The sequence below is a fragment of the Maylandia zebra genome, linkage group LG11 (genome assembly GCF_041146795.1).
Source record: "Maylandia zebra isolate NMK-2024a linkage group LG11, Mzebra_GT3a, whole genome shotgun sequence".
Classification (NCBI taxonomy): domain Eukaryota; kingdom Metazoa; phylum Chordata; class Actinopteri; order Cichliformes; family Cichlidae; genus Maylandia; species Maylandia zebra.
Window position 1 is genome coordinate 13,563,062 of NC_135177.1, and position 20,476 is coordinate 13,583,537.

At 41.0% G+C, this 20,476-nt stretch overlaps 1 protein-coding gene across 9 annotated transcripts in view; it reads left to right on the forward strand.

Annotated features, from left to right (window-relative positions):
* The window catches only part of trak1a (trafficking protein, kinesin binding 1a), a 46,613-nt gene that overhangs the window by 17,861 nt on the left and 8,276 nt on the right, over positions 1-20,476 (forward strand). For 5 of the 9 annotated variants that reach the window (XM_076889805.1, XM_076889806.1, XM_023153957.3 and 2 more), the window contains 11 exons: positions 2,358-2,552; positions 16,190-16,266; positions 17,202-17,318; positions 17,458-17,558; positions 17,764-17,872; positions 18,618-18,696; positions 18,818-18,948; positions 19,054-19,128; positions 19,650-19,787; positions 19,915-19,991; positions 20,102-20,341. In XM_076889805.1, the coding sequence (XP_076745920.1) occupies positions 16,216-16,266; positions 17,202-17,318; positions 17,458-17,558; positions 17,764-17,872; positions 18,618-18,696; positions 18,818-18,948; positions 19,054-19,128; positions 19,650-19,787; positions 19,915-19,991; positions 20,102-20,341 (1,118 nt within the window). In that variant the 5' untranslated portion in view covers positions 2,358-2,552; positions 16,190-16,215. Of the gene's footprint in view, positions 1-2,357; positions 2,553-4,519; positions 5,341-11,745; positions 12,339-16,189; positions 16,267-17,201; positions 17,319-17,457; positions 17,559-17,763; positions 17,873-18,617; positions 18,697-18,817; positions 18,949-19,053; positions 19,129-19,649; positions 19,788-19,914; positions 19,992-20,101; positions 20,342-20,476 lie in introns of those variants that run through there. The other 4 variants (XR_013100778.1, XM_023153958.3, XM_023153956.3 and 1 more) reach the window with 3 other exon arrangements.

The window sequence follows — 20,476 nt, forward strand, 5'->3', positions numbered from 1 at the left end:
TGTGTGCTTTGTGCCTCCTCTGTATTTACTTCAAAAGGTTTTACTATCCACTCTCTTATGAAGAGACGGTGCGATACAAAAAAAAATACAGATTTTTTTTTAAATGGTCCATAGTAAATGTAAAGGTCAGTTGTGTGATCTTCTTTCTGTCACATGAAAAAATAATTTCAAAAATATTTTTATATGTATAATTGTTGCATTTCCCAAGAGGTCCAGGTGATCTGCTTTCATTGCTCACCTATTCTAAGAGGGAGCCCCATTTGTTTCAATTTTTACACTGGACGCCCTTCCTGATGCAACCGAAAGGGACTTTTTCTCCTCCCAGGATCAAACCTGGATCTTTCTCTTGTTAGGCGAATGTGTAAACCACCACACCATGGAGACACAAAGTAGTCTGAGCCTAAATGCTCAGTAGTATCAAATCACAGGCAGTTGGTACCTACAGCTGCAGAGAGAGGAGGAGCAATGGCTGTAACATTTATACATTTTCTATGTAGGTTAATATCAGAAAACACACACACGCATATTTCATCCTGCCTTTCTTTTTGCCTTTAAACAAAGCTCAAAACCTTGTTGGATGATATTTGCAGTGTTACCATTCTTAAACATCACCCAGTTTACTGTTCATGTTTCATATCAGAATCCAAATATTGCAGTACATTTAGGTATATTGAATTCATGCTCCTATAATGTCAGATTGTGCTCTGCAGGAAAGCTTTTAATACACTTCAGTTACAAAACTTCAGTGTCAATATAATTTTATTTGCTGCTGTACTTTGCGTAAAACCAAATGATCTGCCAGAGATGCGCTAATCAATCATAATCTTACTCAGAGAACTTTTACACAAACCAGAGGCAGCACAAAGTGGCAAAATCCAGAAAATTGTGAAATGTCACTTGTTCTGATGGAACTGGGTATTCAGCACTTACATCTGTGTTGAAATTTCTCTGGCTGTGCTTGCTAAATGTTTCCCCAGCCTCTGCTGTGAGTGTGTGTGTTCCCCTTTTCAGCACAGTCAGTCATTCAGTCTGCATTAGAAAAACTGTAAGAGCGCATTGTTGGGGAGACAGACAGACAGACGGGCAGATAGAGAGACAGAACAAAGAAACAAAGAACTTTATTTTTACTGTATGTTAATTCCCATGTTTAGTCTCCTTCTGTCAGTCCAAGAGCTTCTCTGTTCTATATTTGTGGAGGAGGGAAAAAGAAAAAACTTGATTTGTGTGTAAGCAGAGAGAATGTGTTCTCTAATAGAGCCAAAAATGGATGACGCTTTTAATAGCACACTAAAGTGATGTGTGAACAGAGAGCTGCATAGCTGAAAGCTTAGGTAAGGTTATTTAAGTTTGCACAGCAGAGCACAATTGTGAATCAGTGGTTCACAGAGGAAGGCTGCTGTTGATTTTGTGCAGGGGGAAAAAAGAGAGCACAACTGAGTGGCTCGGTGGTTAGGGCTCACGTGCCTCGATCCTTCAGTCCCCTCTTAAATCCCAGCTGACTGGAACTTTTGTGGCGTGTAATGTCATCCATCCATCTCCCTTTACTATCTCTAATCACTGCAGCTGTCATACAAGGGCTGAAAACACCCAGTAATTATTAAAATGATAAAGAAAGAGGCCATACAGAGAGCAATCCCAATTTGGGCTATAACTATGTAAGAGATGTATACATTTCACATCTTTTATTTTTATTTTTCACAGGAAAATATAGGAAAAAATTAAGACTGTTGATCTCAGGTTACTAGGGAAGCCCTGCAGCTAGTCGACACCTACTTACATCTGTTTATTTATTATGTCTGAGCAGGTTAATCTCGTATCAGTTGGCTGCAGAGAGACTGGAGACCTGATTTTGTTTTATCTTGTTTGGTATGCATGGCATCTTTATCTCTTTCGGGGTAATAATGGGCTTAATTATGGCAGAGAAATTATTTATTGTCTTAGATAAGGATGTGGCACAACACTGGATTCAAACTTAATTTAAACTGTTTGGCAAGCCAGTATTTTATAAAAATGATTAGAAATGTCTGACATCTAGCTCATTTCAAGCCTTTACAATCGCAAAGCTACGGTTAATTAGGGATACCAACTCAACTTTTAGCTGGTCTCCTTTTTGGTTTTCTTTTTCCTGCAATTAAAACCTAACCAGTTCCTCAGTGGGCCACTAGAGGGCCTCATACACCCTCCGGTTCAGAAGACTGCATGAGTGTACTAAATGAAATATATTGTCCTGATTACTAAATTGAATAACTCAGAAGTTCTGGTGTTTCCTGTGTCCACTAACTTGATGAAAATGTGAAAGTAAATATTTCCAAAGAAAGCAGCAGTTATTCTTCACTTTGTCTTCTCTCCTTGTGCAGATGTGTGTAACAATACTGATTTGCCGGAGCTCGAGATTATCAGCTTATTGGAAGAACAACTGCCGGTGTACAAGCTGAGGGCTGACACCATCTTCGGTTATGACCAAGATGATTGGCTGCACACTCCCCTCTTGGGCCCTGACACTGCCGTTGACCTGACTACTGAACAGATTGAGGAGACCCTCAAATACTTCTGTAAGTTCGTTATGCTGCGTTTTCAAAATATAATAACACGCGTGTCCTGTTGTTGGAGAGTGACAATGAGAGATCTGAGTGTTATGGCAACGTTAATGTTGTGGAAATGAGAGAGGGTGTTGACTCCATTGATGTCTCCGTTAGTGTGGGTGAACCAAGTGACCGTGGTTGCCAAAACAAAATTAATAACTGCTGTCTATCTCACTCTGGTTAATGTTTTACTTTTTCGTGCACTCAGTGCGCATGTTGTGTGGGGTTTTTTTTTTATACCATCGTCAGCACTTGCCTTATCAAACTGTGGCTTTTGATTGCAATATGTGCCAGCTTGCGCACGTACAGACCCACATACACACAATTTGAATTAAACAAACATGCACAGGCTCGTGATAACATGTGCAAACACTGCACATGGCAAACCAAGGGAGTGTAAAGTGTTTTTTTTTTTTTCACAATTAATTATTAATATCTAACTCATGTCTACTTGGAATAGTAACTCAGGGTAAAACATGTTCTAAAAATAAACCAAGCATCTTATAAATAGGCTTAATCAAGAGCTGCAAATACACCCGGTGCCCCATTGCCTGCACCTTCAATTTAGTATTGACATTCATCACAGAGAACCAGCCTATCAGGTGATAGCGAGGGGGCAGAAGAGCCATTATTACAAATCATGAAAATAGTTTTTTGCTGTACAGTCAATACCATCACTGTGATTTGTCATCATCTGTATCTCCACTTGGACTTTTACTAGCTATCCCCATCTGCTTCAAGGAGATGGCTCTGTATCGGCACCCTAAGCAGGAGTGATACATGAGCTAAGATCTTTAATGGTAAAGCTCAACTGATCTTGAGTGTCTGATTGTACAGACCATCACAAAGTGCCAACGTGTTACCATTTTTAAGCATTTATATAATGAAAAGTCCAGCCCAACTTGCATCTTAATCAGGAGCGCTGTGGGGGAGGGGGATATAGTACACGCTGTTGCATCATCCGAGTAAACATTGATTCGATCTGGTGCCTGAGAAGGATGAGTGTGAGGAGGTTGTGACATGAGGCAGCTGACCGATCGAAGGCAAATCCATGCTGTGATGACATAAAATGCACACGTAACAAAGACTGTAGACTGTCTGATTGGTAAATTTGTTTCACAGCCTCAGCTGGTGATGGATATTTTGTCAACAGAGTAACAGATAACATGTAGGAGATGTCATTTTTAAAAAGACTGAGGTTTTAATTAGAATAGCTGTATGTTCGGGATTGCGTTGTTTCCTATTATTTTATCTTTTGATTCAACTGCATACCTGAAATCAAATAGCAGCGCACAGATACGTATAAATGCAATGATAATACATGTATTAATGTGCAGGCTCACTTGGCAAGCAGCTCTAACTGATCCTGTAATGGGGTCTTATGCAACCTTACTACATTACATGAGTAAGCAGTTATATGACTCTACTGGCACATTAGCATAAAACCATGCATGTCACTTAGTTAGCAGCAGTTGCTTTTTTTCACACTGTAAGAAACACTGGCTGTTTTTAGCAAGCAGCAGGTTCACAGTATGTTGTTAGCCTTGTCTTAGCCCATCCTGTGAGCATGTAGCTGCTTTACGCTGTAGTTTCATAATGTGCTTCTCACTGGTTCCTCTCACGTGCTTTCTGCCTCCCATGCATGCGCTTCATCACTCCCTATATGACAAATCCCAGAATCCCCATTTTGGTTCATTCATTTTGAGTTAGCCACGTCACCCCTGCCAACGCTACACTGCCTTCTCTGCATCTACATGCTGCTCAGCCGTAGGCTTTGGAGTCTGAGGCTGTTTCCATAACAACGACGCAGAAGGACAAAGTAGAGGAGAGGAGGGAGGGCGAAATGCTGACATGTGAATGGTGGGCGGGAAGAAGCTGGTGAAATTCCCCCCCCCCCCCCCCCTCATTGGCTACAGACATCCTTTTAGCCCACCCATCCCACTGTGTCGTCATTCTCATCATTTCTGCTGCAAAACCCGTGACTGCTGCTGCTGCCTTGCTCTCTGTATCTCTGTGTTTATTGAGTCATTGCTGGAGATGCGGTTGTCCATGTGTTGAGCTAAAGAATGTTACAAAAGGGAAGGAAAAGGTCATTTTGCGAACATGGCCAGAGTAACAGCTGACAGCAGCCGAAGGTGGCCTGACATGAAGCTATAAGTGGATGGACCTGATTATTTGCTCTGATTTGTTTTGGAGTGACTCTGGAAATGTGACGACAGAAAATAAGGAAGATGAGGGACATATTTGGCAGAAGATGGAAAATTTGCTGAAAATGGTAAAGACTACCTGACGGACTAAAATACAAATAAGTGACTCGGTGTTTTTTCCAGCTGACAGCTGATGACGCAAATAATGGGTTCTGACTGATGAAATCCAAAAATGGCACCAGCAGTGCATTAAATTAAGCATAACACAGCAACGGGCTGGTGTTACTCAGTGTGGAACAGAAAAGAAATCTGATCATGAGAACCAGATTCTTACCTAAAGTAACCGTGTCCATTCTGGTATCTGCTAAGCATGCTGAGAAAGAAGAATTGAGATGCTGACCTATTGACCACCAGACTCTACTGGAAACCAGTTAAAGTGACAGATGCTTGTTTCTGACCATACTGGGATGCTACAGTTAAGTATGCTGGGACATTGGCACATCTGTCTGTCAGAGCAGTGAGGATGAAGAGACGAGGCCAGACCAGAGGCCAGAGGTTTGTTAAGGCAGACTACTACGAGCTGGACTGGTACTATGAAGAGTGCACTGATGGTAAGAGAGCACTTCAGTGTGGATTAACATGTACAAGCTGAAAAGCCAGACACTTTCCTGGAGTTGGAAAGAGGCTAATTTCTTTATGTAGCAAGTAAGTAGCTTCTATTGGATAGCTGATTTCAAGTGGAAGACTGTTACTTAGACGGCTGTTGTGGGGATTGTATCCAAGTAAGACATTATTAGTACAGAACAGTTGAGACTGAAAATGGGATAAGAGCAACTACAATGGAGAAAGAGAGCCGTTTCCTGCACTTTACATACGTCAACATGTCAAATTGTTTGCAATCTATCTAAAAAGAAACCAATTCAAAGCACAGGCATGGAGGACTTCCTGGAAAGTTAGCTGGGAATTCTTTGGCTTCAATTTCACACATATTTGAAGTGCTTTGAGGAAGTCGTGCACACTGAATATACATTTACTGTCTTTTAAGTAACTCACTCTTGGGATCCGCTTGAATGTATGCTAGTTTCTTTCCTATTTAAATCACGTGAATGTCACCTTGTGGCTTGGCATTCTCAGCAAAACCATGAAGGTAGGTGTTGTGGAAAGGACCGAGAGGAGCAGCATTATAAACAGTAGGTGCTGTAATAGGTGGTGTTTGGAAGGTGAGTCAGTGGCTCCTAATATAGAGCCAAGTAGTAGTTGTGGGTGTTAGGTGTTGGCGGTGTGACTGGACTTTATGGTGGTTCCTGTGTTTCTGGACAACAACTAGAGATCTTGTTGTGCTAACGCCAGCTCCCTCCTGCTGATGCAGCGGGTAGCTGGCATTAGCACATAGCGATAAAATGAATAAAGGTTATGTTGTGGAGATGGTGACAAAGTAACAAATTACAATAATCTAGTCTCAATGACATAACTGCAGTAAATGATAATTTCATAACAAAGAGCAGGATTTTTTAGAAGAAACCTGTAATTGCTTAGAAATAAGGTTTCGAGTTTAGATCTGTGCTGTTTAGATCTTTGCTGCGATCTGTGACCTGTCTTAGCTAAGTTTGCATCCATGTATATGTTTCTGCTCATATGCACAAAAATGAAAGCTTTTATCTGTAGCTTGTCCAGCAGAGCGGCGCCAACTCGGTCGTTATTGTACATTGAGGTCTCACTGTAGCACATGTAGCAGTGCACTGTGCAGATGGTGCTGTGGAGTCAAGCGGTGTCCTCACTGTAGGTTGCTGACTTGTTTTATTAGAAAATGCTGCTGGAGCGTTAATGAAGAGCTGATATTAGCTGATATCAGCCCCTGTTGGAGACCTAAAAACAAAACAAGCTTAAACTAATGCAACGTTATAAAATGATCCTTTATGTATTGAATTCCAGTGTGTTACAACATCCTGTGGTATTGTCTCAAAGTAGCTTTAGTGTGTGACTTGAAATGATTAAATACCAGATTGAATCTGCAGATTGATCCACATGGTCATGTGACAGGTGTCACTATCAGCAGGGTGCAGTAGTGGCTCGCTTGTTACCCTTTAGTGCTTTTTAGCTCCTACTCTTTCTTCACAAACATGTCCGTCTTTCTACTCTCGTCTTGGTCCTTTTTGCTCCCTAATTATGATGCACCTGCTTATGGTCCCTTTATTTAAAGTGGGATGTAACTGATTTCATGCTATACGTGTAGTTCTCACCTATAGTAATTGCTTTGCTTTTGGTTGTTCGCATGCACATATTTGTGCACTTTTTGTATTTTGACATCATTAAACTGCACACTTAATATGGATGTTGGAGGAGAAATGAGTTCATTGTCCTATATTATGCATTCTTACATAACAGTTTGAGATGGATTCCCAGTTCGAGCTGCGCAGCTTAAATGTTATTCACATGTGGCCAGCTGGTATAGCTTTTATTTCCAGTCTTTTTTAGGAACTGATATTGCCTGGTAGACACTGACGGTAGGTTTACTGTGTTAAAATGTTTAAATGCTGGATGAGAAGGGACACACGGCTTCTTTGATAAAGCTTTTCATGGAGTGTCGAGGCAGAAATAGATACGCAGCTGGTTTTATGTTGGGGAGGGATGAGGAAGTAGGTTGGCTTATATTTAGCCCAATGATTTGCATGCTCCTCCAAGCCAGTCTTGTTGATATCAACCTGACAACGACTTTTTGGCACTTCCAGAGGCCTTCAAACAAATGGCTTCATGGACAGAGGACAACCAGGACAGCTGGGCTCAGACTGGGGCTGGGGCTAAATAAAAGGGCCCTGTTTTTCGATTGGGAATGTAAGAGATGGTTCTAACAATATTTGAATTTCAAGCTCGACAGCAAATCCCAGAAAAATACTTGATATTGGATACCATTTTTTTGTGTGTGTGTGAGGGGAGAGACAAAAAGAAACAATGCAAACTATAACGTCAATGTTTGTTTAATACCTCAGTGTTATTCAAATTGGAGCTTTGACAAATTGCAGGTTCATAAAGTGATATTCAATGTTGTGAACGTCAGCTACTTCAGAGGGCCTGTGTGCCTGCCGCAGATGACAGAAAAAGATGAAGCCAATCCAATCTTTAAGTGATAACGTGATAAACCCTGCTTCCGAGTCCAAATTACTCTGCGTTTATTAAGGTTGTTGGGTTTTCAACGTTTCTTAATGCTTTTGTATCTTGTCCTATTTAATCTGAACAAGCCCCTAAAGGGAAAAAAAAAAAAAAAGGTGGTGATCACTGTCGGCCTCTCTCAATTTTTATTACCACTATTCTACCACTATTTTAAAGCTCAGTTTTTAAAACCTTACGATGTAACTACAGCCCAGCCCATGCAGCAGTATATTAATGACTAACCTCGTACGGTAGATGGTAGATTATTTCAGTTGTTCTCCTGACTGAAGTTTGGTCCGTTTACAGCATCCTACCGTGCAGACACCTTCGTCCCTAATCATTGGGAACCTTCCATTAACTTTTATCGAGTGGAAAAAAGTTAGCGCTCACCCTCCAGCTTCAGTATGTTTATATTATGCTAACGCGCTAACATAGCTGTGTAGCTAGCCACCACGTAGCACATCGTTATATACCAGCTAGCCCAACTTCAGTAACCATACAAACGTCACTACTGTTTAGTTTTCTGTCTTCATTTATGTCAGAAGTGATAGCAGAGCTTTACGTTTTAATTTTTTCACAAATCCCTCAGTCAGAACCTGGTATATCATCTTTAGATGGAAATTTGTTACACCTGGTAGCCACACAGATCATTTTATTGAAGGTGAAAGAATTCAGACAGTTTGTAACTCTCAGTGATGCCGCAGTGTTTGTTTGACTTTGGGACCTGAAGAGGAGTTTGGACCCGGACACAGCTAATGACGTCAGACTTAAAGACTGGATATGGAAGTACCTTAAACCTGCATTATGTCTCAAGGCCACCAGGTGGCGATAGCTGTGGTTTAGGGCTGCCACAAACGATTATTTTGATAGTCGACTAGTCACAGATTATTTATGCGATTAGTCGACTAATCAGATCATCATCCACTGGACGTAAAACTACAGCTTATTGCACCAGCAGCATCTGCTCTTATATAACTATCATTAGCTTACAGCTTTAAGCTTTTAAGGTGCTAACTAAAAATAAAGACAAGATGATAGTTTATTCAATTTTAATGAAATTTGCAGATTGTTTCGGTGAAGTTTAATAAACTCCTTGCTATCTAAAATATAACAGGACAACGGAGTATATTCTCCAGCATCTCACACTTCTGATAATCAGCTGTCTGCTTGAAGTTTATTCAGCTGTGTAAAAACTATAACTTTATTCTCAGACAAACCGATTTACTCAGGAACAAATAAAATACTAAAAAAAAAAAAAAAAAAAAAGCCAAACAACAACATTTTTAATTTATCTAAGTGACTCATATATACCGGTATTTAACCTGAGTAGCGAAAGACGGCGGTGGGTTTGAAAACAATTTGCCGGGAGTCCGGTGTTCTCACCGCGCTAGTGACCTAGCCCCCGGCTAGCTATCGAGCTAGTGGGTAACAGACGTCTCCGAAAACGTCGGAGCGCTTTTGAAAATATGTGGTGTCCTGATAAACTGAGCCGATATTTGAGGTTTACACAGCTACATTCTCGGCTGAAAATATGTTAAACGTTTATTTTTGTGACCCAGAAAGAATAATAAGAGTAATATTAAAACTAACTAGCTGCCGCCATTGTTGGAAACTAAGCTGGGCCGCGCTATGAATTCTGGGACACAGCTGCTTCTTCTTCTTCTTCTTCTTCTTCTTCTTCGGGGTTTAACGGCAGCTGGCATCCTTGTACATGCAGTGCTGCCATCTTCTGTTTCAGTCCGTTATTACACTCTTAAATCCTGCTACTTATTCCTGCGTCTTTTGGGATCTTACAAAGCTTCAAACGACGCGTCGACTATTAAATCAGTCGTCGACGATCGTCGACGTAATCGTGACTAGTCGACAAATCGTGGCAGCCCTACTGTGGTTGCAAAAAGACGTCTTGTCCTACAGAAGTCTATGTGAAAACAGTGCTCAGTTTTGACTTCATGAACTTTCCTGCTGAGTTCATGAGCTCAGTCAGTCATTTTTGGTCATATTGAATAAAAAATTAAGTCTATTTTGTAAATGTTGGTGTTTCAAACAGGAGGATTATCCGTGGTACGAAATGGTCAAGCCCGCCCATTCTCATATCACAGTAGCTACGTCCATGTACCTTGTCTACGGTCCCTAGCTGAAATATGTAAGCTGAAAATTTTCAGCTTACATATTTCAGTTTGTGTGAAAGTCTTACGTTTGCTTATTGAAGATTATCAATTTCTCGGGAGGGTTTTTCTTAACTTAATTTGATATAAAATGTACATTTGATGCACCATTTAAGTGGATTAACAACAAAAGTCAACATTTTCCGAAACAAAAAGTTTTTTGGTTTTTGAATAAAAGACTCAGAGCTTATTGCAAAACAATATATTATGTTTCCATGAGAGCTAAAGTGTGAGAACTATTGGAGCATTAAGAGTCAACACGACCATAAAACAATGGGGGAGGTAAACGCTGCCTGGAGACACTGAGTGGTGTTTGTCCAGAGCTCTTTTGTTGCCTGCTGTGAAGCACCCATAGGAACATTGAGCGGAGTTACTCAGGCATGTGGGACAGTATTGAGCTGTCATCAGTGTTCTAGACCAATTACTATAATTATAACAGTTGATCGCGGACGAATGAGCAGAAGACGGAGCTTCTTTCATGTGTCATTTTTGAAGACTGGCCCCTCTCAACAGCTCAGCTCAGACATGTGGCACTGACATAGATCATATATATATATTTAATCTTTTTTGTTAACATGCAATGAATATTATGGTGTCTTATGGTAATATCTTCTTTCAAATGTTTATGTTTTTACCTCACCTCTTCCACCGCAACTATTTAAATGTTGCGATAAAGGTTATAAATTTACCATTAAGCTGATGTCACAAATTTACTGGTTAATTTGTGGTTTAATTTAAGCCATCAAACTATTTATTGGTCTTTATTAAACTCTTGAAATGTTGTGAAGCTTTGTTTTGTTTTTGAACGGCTTGTTTCATGTCAGCGGTTGTCTTGTTGCTCAGGAACTTGAGGCATGAGATTTGATGCCAAACTGAAACTCTGCCTGTCCACTCTTTGCAAACTCTTTTGTCGTTGTGTCTTAGTCATCCACTTCCTGTATGTCCCCATTCAATGAAAAGAAATATTTTTGCTTTTGCATCACACACTGGGCTAACAAGCCAGAAGGAGACACAGATGCCTTTGGGGTTGCATCAGGAAGGGCATCTGGTGTATAAAATCTGCCAAATCAAACATGAGAAGCTACCCGCAGTAGCGACCCCTGGGGAAAAGGGGAACAACCCAAAGTAGCTTTATTATAGCTCACCTTGTAAATGCAGTTCATGCAAGATTAGGGTTCACAGTGCCTTGTGTTTTGTAGGGTCAATTTGTATGGCTGTACAAGTAGGTCTCATGCACTGTCTCATGAAACGAGTTTATTCTTCAGTATTTCTTCTGATTGACTTCATGGAAAATCTCTAAGCAGCTCAGCTCAAAGTGCCCTTGCTTATCTCTTGACTCTCTTGATAACACTGTCTGCACGTTAACTATAGTATGCAAAAACATTCACCTGTGAAGGTGTGTGTTTGTGTGTCTGGCCCAGCCCTGGAAACAGGTTGTGTGTTATTTTATGCCCTGCCCTATTGTCACCATAGAGCTGAGCAGGACTGTACCAAGTTATTTTAAGGGTGGGGGGGGGGGATTGTAAAGTGACTGGTGTTTGTTGGGAATTGTTCAAGGAGAATTCTCTTTTGGTTGTCTCTGTTGTTGTTGGTCTGAACCACAGCGACCGCACATTAGTAAACCACTGGATGGATAACACAGATGAGACTTAAAGGCATAAATATTATGCATTTTCAATGCCCTCATCTGCTTGATTAAATCTGTTTTAACCTATTTTTTGTTAAATTGTTTGTTACATTGTTGACCTGAGGGAGTGTGCCAGTTTACCCGATGTTTGTGGCAGAGTGGAGAAGGCCATTCACTGACTGGCCACAGAGAAAAAGGGGAGGAGTTTGGTTGTCTCACTGAGCTGCCATAGAAATGACACACACGCTTAGAAATTCAATTACAAGCAGGTCCACGCACACAGGCTTTACCAGACATGTACCATGGAGTGCACAGAGAGGCACATGACATTTAGGGAGAAACTCAGAGTCAGTCAGGCATTGTTTGCATACTTTCACACATACACACACACACAGACTAGGAGATTAAAACACACACAGGTAGAAACCATGGCGTTGTATCTGGTTAGCTGAAGCATCAGGGGAGAGGATGGCACTCTTCTTGTATGGCGATGAGGACAATCTGGATTTGCAGAACGAGGATAAAGAATATTTTTGTTTGCCAAAACATGACAGCACAGAGCAGGAAGAAGAAGAAAAGGAGAAGGAGGAAGAATATACCAGTTTTCCCAGTGATGGAAGGTCCGAAGGGGATGAAGAAATGGATGAAGAGCAGCAAGTTCTGTGTGAAGGTAGCAGTGAGATGTGACTAAATCTCTTGATGTTACTTTTGTTAATCCTTATCACTCAGTGCAGTAAGACACCTGTTTATACGATTTGGAACTATATAAAAATAACAGACGCCATTTAACCTTCCTGTAGGCATCTGTAGGCTATCATATCTCCTGTGGCTGTGGTTTCATCCAGCGGGTACTCTCCCTGATGTTGATTATTTGTGTGTTTGGCTTCAACACAGCACGGTTCACCTGACTGCTGGGCTGACAAGTTCAAATATGGGCTTGGCTTTTCATCTCAGCTGTGACTGTTGTTTTTGATATGAAGAGCCAGCAGGCTGCAGTTTGAACTGCAAACGCGCTCGTTCTGTGTTTAATCCTTCTAGGGTTTGTTTCAGGGATCCTTAAAACGAGATGAGGGAGAAGGATGTGCATCATGAGGGATTTGCACATACACTCTAATGCCAATTTGTTAAGCAAGAAAAAAAAAGTCTCTTCGCATTAATGTTCGATAATGTGTGAAGTGTTTGGTCAGCGCGTTTACGTCGGCTGCTGTTACATGGATATGTTTTGCAGTGGCTGTTAAGATAAATACGTGCTGCTCCAGCTAAAGACGTGGTATTTAATGGTCTACACAGGCTGTGCTTGGGGTATTAATGTCAATAACAGGGCTTCCTTTCTGTTTTCTTTTCTTTTCTATGAACCTGTGTGCTACAATTAAGGTTATTATAATGTCTGTAACTCCAGACTTCAAGCGCACCCACTACTTCTGCTGCACACACAAAACCGAAGGCCACGAGGGTGTGCTCACGTGGAGGTTTGATTACATTATGGCTCTAAATACAGAGTCACCAAATCAGATATCTGTGTTTAAGGTGATTGTCTTTAGTCCTACATATCTCCAAAACCCACATAGTTTTCACAGCTGCTGAATAGGACCACTTGTCTGATGCCCCCTTTCCTTTGTCATCGTCTTGGAGCAAAATAAATAGAAAGAGATGGCGTGTGCGTGTCTTAAGTTACCCAGACTTTGGATAATATATCAAGAAAACATCCTGCTCACCTCTCAGAATTAGGTTACGCTTCCTCTTTGATAATCCAGGTTACAGTCACCTTCTCTAACCTGTGCCGTTTGTCTTTAATGCCTGTTTCTCACCCGACTGGCTTATTAAAGTCAGTCAGTAATAGACAGACTTTCTGTAGTCAGATCAGCTTTTGTTAGTCAAACCATCCTCACTTTTTTCAGCTTAGCCGTTTGACCTGGGTGGAGTGTTACCATGGAACCAAGTCAGCATGGAGAGTTTGATAGATGGGAGGTAAACAGGCTGCACGCTCACTATCCGCAGCAGAGTCCTCTATTAGGCCAGATATCAAGTAAATAAATGTCTTGTGGGTGTTGTGTCTCTGTGTCTGTGCGTGAGTGCACGTACACAGGTTTCCTCATACCAAATTATTCCAGTAAGTTTGTGGTTCAGCAACGCAAACATGAGAAAAGACTGAGCGTGGATGTTTCTCTTTGTGTGTGTGTGTGTGTGAGACACACTTGTGTCTGACAGATAGTTAGCCTTTTGTGATCAACCTCTTTGAAGTGGGACTGTGTTTTCTTTTTTTCCATTTATTTTTAGTATTACTATCAAGGTAGCTTGAATATTGGCATGTCAGTGCACTAGTGCCATCCATCCATCCTCCACTTATGCAAGTCAGCTCACAGCAGGCAAAGCAGGATATTCGACGTTCTTCTCCCTACACTTTCCAGTTCCTCCAGAGAGATCCCAAGACTCCTCTCAATAGAGATGAGATGCAGCAGGTGCATGATTCCACATGTGCATGCCTGGAAAACCTCCAAAATGAGGCATCCAGAAGGAAGCATAACATTCCTGAACCTTCTCAACCGGCTCGTTTTCACACAAAAAGGCCAGTTGAGGTTTCAGTCCATATCTGTAACTCAACAACTTCTTTTATGCTGAAACGTGACCCAAGCAATCCGGATCGTGAGAGAACAACACTTCCTGACTTTAGAGATCCCGTGTTTAATTAACTTATAATAAACTTGTAGTGCTAGCAGACAAATGTGGGTTTGGTAATAGTCCTAACATTATATGTACTGAACCTATCCGCTTATCATTGTCTCTGTAAAAAATGACACAAAAGGCACAAACGACAAAAACAGTAAAAATAAATAAATAAAAAATAAATAGAAATAAGATGCAGGGTTTAGGTAAAGACCTGATTTGAAATTGCCCGTGAAACTTTTGGCAAAAAGTAAAGGGCAAACAAGCCAAGGTGCCCTTATTTAATCAAATAAAATGCCTTGGTAGTGCTTCAACGTTTCCTACCTTTGTTAGCTTACTTAGTTAAGGATTTAATCCATTATTAACTTCTATTTCCATCAAGCATCCTTTTCCTTGTTTCCAGCAGTCATATGAGGACTGCACCACACAAGGACATGAAAATCTGTTGTTTACATTGGCCGGCTCTCTTTTGCATTCTGCCAGAACGTCACACAGTTTAGCATGTTGATGAAATTACTTATTAACAATTTATTATTGGTTACAAATAACATAATTTATCTTGGTGAGCTTACCGACATATTGCAAATCTATCAGTGACAATTTATGGGATTACAACTAAAATAAGCCTGATCAAAAAGAGATGATCTTAAAATGGAGTTGGTACCTTTTTAGAAATGTGTGTAACTAGTGGAGCTTGATGGCTCCATACTACTATGATTTGCATTTGTATAGCTTACAACATTTACATTTTAAAGGCTCCCCTGGGCCTGAGCAGGGGTATGGGGGTGAACTGCAGTCCTTTCAGGCTGAAACTTGGTGTGAAAGCATTCTTCCCTGCCCCCGAGTTTCTGCTGTTAATGTGCATTTCCACAGGAATTTATAGCAATGTTCATTTATGAAAGTCTCACTTTTCATGCAGTAGAAACTTAAAAAAAATAAAATAAAATCTGCACTCACAAGTGAAGATACTTTCTAAAAAGGTTGCTATAATTTTTTTTTTAAATCAATTTGAATGAAACAAGTTGGTATCAAGGAACAGACAAGCTGGTTTTGTTGTTTTATGCAGGTTATCTGTCTATGAATCGTTTCCAAATTAAACTATGAAGTCATACAGATGTAAACTCCTCTGTTTGAGGACTGAGGGAGTTAATAATAAGCAGCATGGCTGAGGCGTGGCCCTTCACTTTGACCTCTGTGTCACTATTCAATAACTTATCTTTTCTGAGTCATTTGCTAGGAACAAAAACCCTGAGCTATGCAGAGGGTCATTGTTGGCGTATTTATGCTTTCATGACTTTAGTGCTGTCAAGTCCAGTCTGCGCTGTGTGCTGCACAGGGCTGTAAAACCGGGCATATGCATGTAGATAAATAAAGCTAATGCACTCCACACCCACAGCCCACACCCGTTATAACTATGAGCCGTATATGAGGCCTTTTCTTCCAACACATTATTGTACAAATGTCTTAATGCATGCTCAATCATCCAGGTAAGTAAATCCCAAAACTGGACATGTTTATAAGTATTTACTTTTATACAGGTCATGTTTGTCAGGTATAAAAATAGAAACTAACTCCTTAAAGCATCCATCCTCTTCCTATTATATTAAATGTTATATTTAATTTTCTTTGGCGGTATCTGCATGTATGACAAAAATGGAAAATCTTTAAAGAGGCAATAAATTGCCCAAAAAGCTGCCCATAGTGCTTTTTTCTGGCTTGAATGATATGAAAGCATACATGAAATCAGCCTAGATTATGATTTAATAACATGATTTATATTATAGTCAAAAAAAAGAACTGTTAAAGCTTCTGGAAATGTTCAGCACTCAGTTGCTTTCACTGTTTCTGTGTCTGCAGTGTTGTGTGCTGACAGAGTGGGCCAGATGACGAAGACCTACAGCGACATTGACGCTGTCACTCGACTGCTGGAAGAGGTAAAATTCAATAAAGTAGAATAACCAGGAACCCAGGACACTGTCAGAGGGTCTGCAAGGCCATTCGGTCACATGGTGTTATGTCATAGTCAAAACGTGGGCGGATTTATCAGGGTTGCGACAAAGAAAGCAACGTCATAAAAGCTGTTTCCATCGGCTGATATTCAAATGTAACTTCATCCTCCTCAGCTGACTGCGCTGACCAACAGAATGTAAAGCAGGGAGGAAAACAGGGTGACGTCACTGTTAAAGTATGAACCTGAGCAACCGGACAGCATTGTGAAAGCATGGCTTAGACAAACAGCACCATCACCAAACACATGACTTCCATTACTGCGAACGCAATTAATGTCAGATCTGTATATTTCTGATCATGTCAGTTATTTTTATTTCTTGTAGCACATGAAACTATTGCAGTATTTGCTTTGCTAGTAGCTTTTAATAGTACAATAAATAGTCCTGTTGATGTAGTGATAGAAACAGGAGTGGCTAGTTAACAATAAGCTTTTAATTATTGCCTCATGTTGACTGACGGGAGTTTTCCAGTGCGGCTGATGTACAAAGGTTTCCTTTTGAGGTTCATATTTAGTGATTTGTGGATATTGTGTTGCTTTTGCCACTCTCTTTTGTTTTGTCCTTTTCTTCACTGATGTATTTGAATTTACCCAACATTTAAAGCTGGTTTTAGTAATTCTGATACACGCTAAGAAGGGTTGTCTGGTGTAAAAACTGTGTTAAATCAAATATACAGATCCTTGAAACCCATTTTTCTAATAAAGGAGCAGCTGAAACAAGCATCTATATATTAAACTAGGCTAATGGTTGAGGGGTTTAGTTTACGTAGACCTGAAACAGGGGGAAATTACTAACACGGGTCTTTGCAAATGTTTAAACTATTGAAATTCATTTTGCTAAACGCAGCTTTGTCTCTGCAGAAAGAGCGTGACTTGGAGTTAGCGGCTCGCATCGGACAGTCACTGCTGAAGAAAAACAAAGCCCTCAGTGAGAGGAATGAACTGCTGGAGGAGCAAGTGGAGCACATACGAGAGGAGGTAAACAACGAATGTGTGCTCATCAGTGCTTCAGTATTTGGTGGTGGGAACTGTGTAATAATGTATGTCTGTGATGAGCTGAACGTCCTGCATGCCCCCCCCCCCCCATCTTCTTCTGACGTCAGTCGTCTCCTTATAGGTGTCTCAGCTGCGCCATGACCTGTCCATGAAAGATGAGCTGTTACAGTTCTACACCAATGCAGCCGAAGAAAGCGACGGCGAGTCGATTACCTCTACACCGTAAGTCTCCTTTTATTACCTCCTTTCCTTGCTGCTCAGTATATTTCCTCATTGTTCCAAAAAAACAAAAACAAAAAATTAATTCTAATAATATCACATTTTAACTTAAGGTTCTTTGGGTTTTAACAGGTTTTTTAATGAAAATATATAAAGTCTGTTGAATGACTTAAACTAACAAGCACAACTCTTTCCTGTGTGTTCACAGCGTCCGTCCCAGTGAACCAAGTGTGTCATCACCAAACTTTTTCCCCCTGGAGTCGTTGCAGAAGAAACTCAAGGATTTGGAGGAAGAGAATAAATCATTGCGATCTGAGGTTTGGTTTTTTTTGCATGATAGTCTAACGCGCATGCACTAGAAAACTACTTTTCTTCTTCTTTTGACTACTCAGTATGTCCTCCTTCACTATATCCATGAATTTCCACTGTCATCTTCCTCTTTTCCTCCTGCCTGACGGCTCCGTCTTCAGCATCCTTTGTCCAGTATATCCACTGTCCCTCCTCTGCTCATGTCCAGCCTTGCCTCTTTAACTTTGTCTCCAAAATATTCAACTTGAGCTGAGCTGTCAGTCTGAAGTACTCAGTGAATGACTCAGACCCACACGGCGTTCGGTAACTGTTTAGTCACTTTTATTTATATGTCACACACCCAATGTGTTTAGATCGGCACTGCTAGTTCAGCCATGGCCAGTTTTCCAGCTGGCTCCACGCTCACACTGCCGGTCCCCGACATCACTAAAAGGGAAAAGAGAGTTCATCAGCCTAATTCCCTTCACCTGGACCTCAGCCTCCCTGACACTGCCCCTCGAGCCCGCTGAGCCAAAAACCACACCCCTGCCACATACTCATTTCTGACTTGGTCCATTCTGGTCACTTCCATTGAAAATCTTCTAACTGGCCCCCAGTCTTTTTGTCAGTGTCTCCAAACCATACATCATAGCAGGTCTCACTACCATCTTATAGATTCCCTATAAAAAACATTCATATAAGAAAGTCTTATATGAATTATAAGCTTGATCTTATCTTTGCTGTGATGTGAAGTTATTTTCATTTTCCCTCCAGGCGAGTCATTTGGAGACAGAAACGATCTCCTATGAGGAAAAAGAGCAGCAACTTGTCAATGACTGTGTCAAAGAAATACGTGAGTGGCTTTTTTTGTTTATTTGTTCCCCCCCACACACACACACACACAATCACAGTCACTCTTTAGAAGCAGTGTGGCCATAAGCTGTATTTTGCTGAACACCTGTTCTCATTCCCAGGCGATGCCAACCTGCAGATTTCCTCTCTGGCTGAAGAGCTGGCTAGGAAGACTGAGGACGCCTCCAGACAGCAGGAGGAGATCACACACCTCCTCTCCCAGATAGTCGACCTCCAGAAGAAGGCCAAGCTTGTACGAAAGTCCCGATCTCTGTCTCAGATTACATTAAACGCTAAAAATACTTTGAATGCAGTCGGTTTCACACCTGTTGTCCTGTTTTGTCTGCCGTGTTGTCAGTATGCTTTGGAAAATGAGGAGCTGACTCAGCACTTGGGTGCAGCCAAAGACGCCCAGCGACAACTCACTGCTGAGGTAGGGCAGTCCAGGGCCTGGTCACCATGGCAACAGCACTGTGTTTTCTGCATTGCCAGCTTCTGCCAGATGAGGCAAATTTGTAGTGTGACAGTTATATATATTCCTGCCATCAGATTTGTATTTTTTGTTAGATTTTATGATTTTAAAAATGATTACTTTATTATTAGGATGCTAATTATAAAGTAATCATCTTCCACATGCTTCCATCAACACATGTTATTGGTCCAGTAGAGATGCTGCTGATGGCTTCTCCTGTCTTCACATATTATTATATCACCAAATTTAGCACCCACAGTATATTGTCCTTTTTAAAAACATATTTTATATCATAATAAAACAGCATGCAAAGCTCAGTCTCTCCGAGAAGCAAATTGTATGAAAATCAGTCCTGTCACTGTTTAAATGTAACTGAGAGATAAACAGGAGACAAATGACCTCCAGGCTGGAGGTGAAACACTCTGCTTCAGTGCGTTTCATTTTCTTCTCTGTAAAGCTCTTCCTCCTTTCTTCACTTTTAGTTGCAGGAGTTGCAAGACAAGTATGCAGAGTGTATGGAGATGCTGCATGAAGCTCAGGAGGAACTGAAGAACCTGAGAAATAAAACTCTCCCGCTCAGCACGGCGAGGCGTTTCCATTCCCTGGGCCTGTTCCCGATGGTGAGTGATGGAGTTAAATTTTTAAGGGTTTTTACAATGCAAAAGAAATGTACGTAGTTAGAAGAGAGACTGTCTGTCTGCATCACAACATCTTCAGTTCCCAAGTAGCAATTTGTTTCTTCTCCAGGACTCACTGGCAGCAGAAATAGAGGGCACCATGAGGAAGGAACTCCAAATGGATGATCCAGACGTAGAAGAGCAGAGGTACATATCCTTTTTTTTTTTTTTTCCTCCACAGTATGATCTGATTCAGATGTTAATCATTTGTAATAATCTAAAAGTCATCCATCAACTCCATGTTTGTGTGTCTGCAGACTGCATCCGAAGCGAGTTTTCCAAACGGTGAAAAACCTCAATCTGATGCGTCAGCAGCGTTCTTCTCTAGCCCCCTCTCCTCTCAACATCCCAGGCTCCAATCAGACTTCATGCTTCACCTCAGGGCGTTCCAGCAGGGTGGGCACGCCACGCTCCAACTCCATTTATGGTAGTGAAACAGGAAGTGGGATCATCCTAGACAACAGGACTAGGAGTATCCTGGAGACGCCTGATGACGGGTATGGACATCGCTCCCGCTACGGACCGTAGATTTGAATGATGAAGCATAATGACCTGATGAAATGTATTTAATTTAGAAGCATCCCAGTTAGGTAATTAACAGAGTGCTCATTTGCAGCTGTTTTGAAATTTGA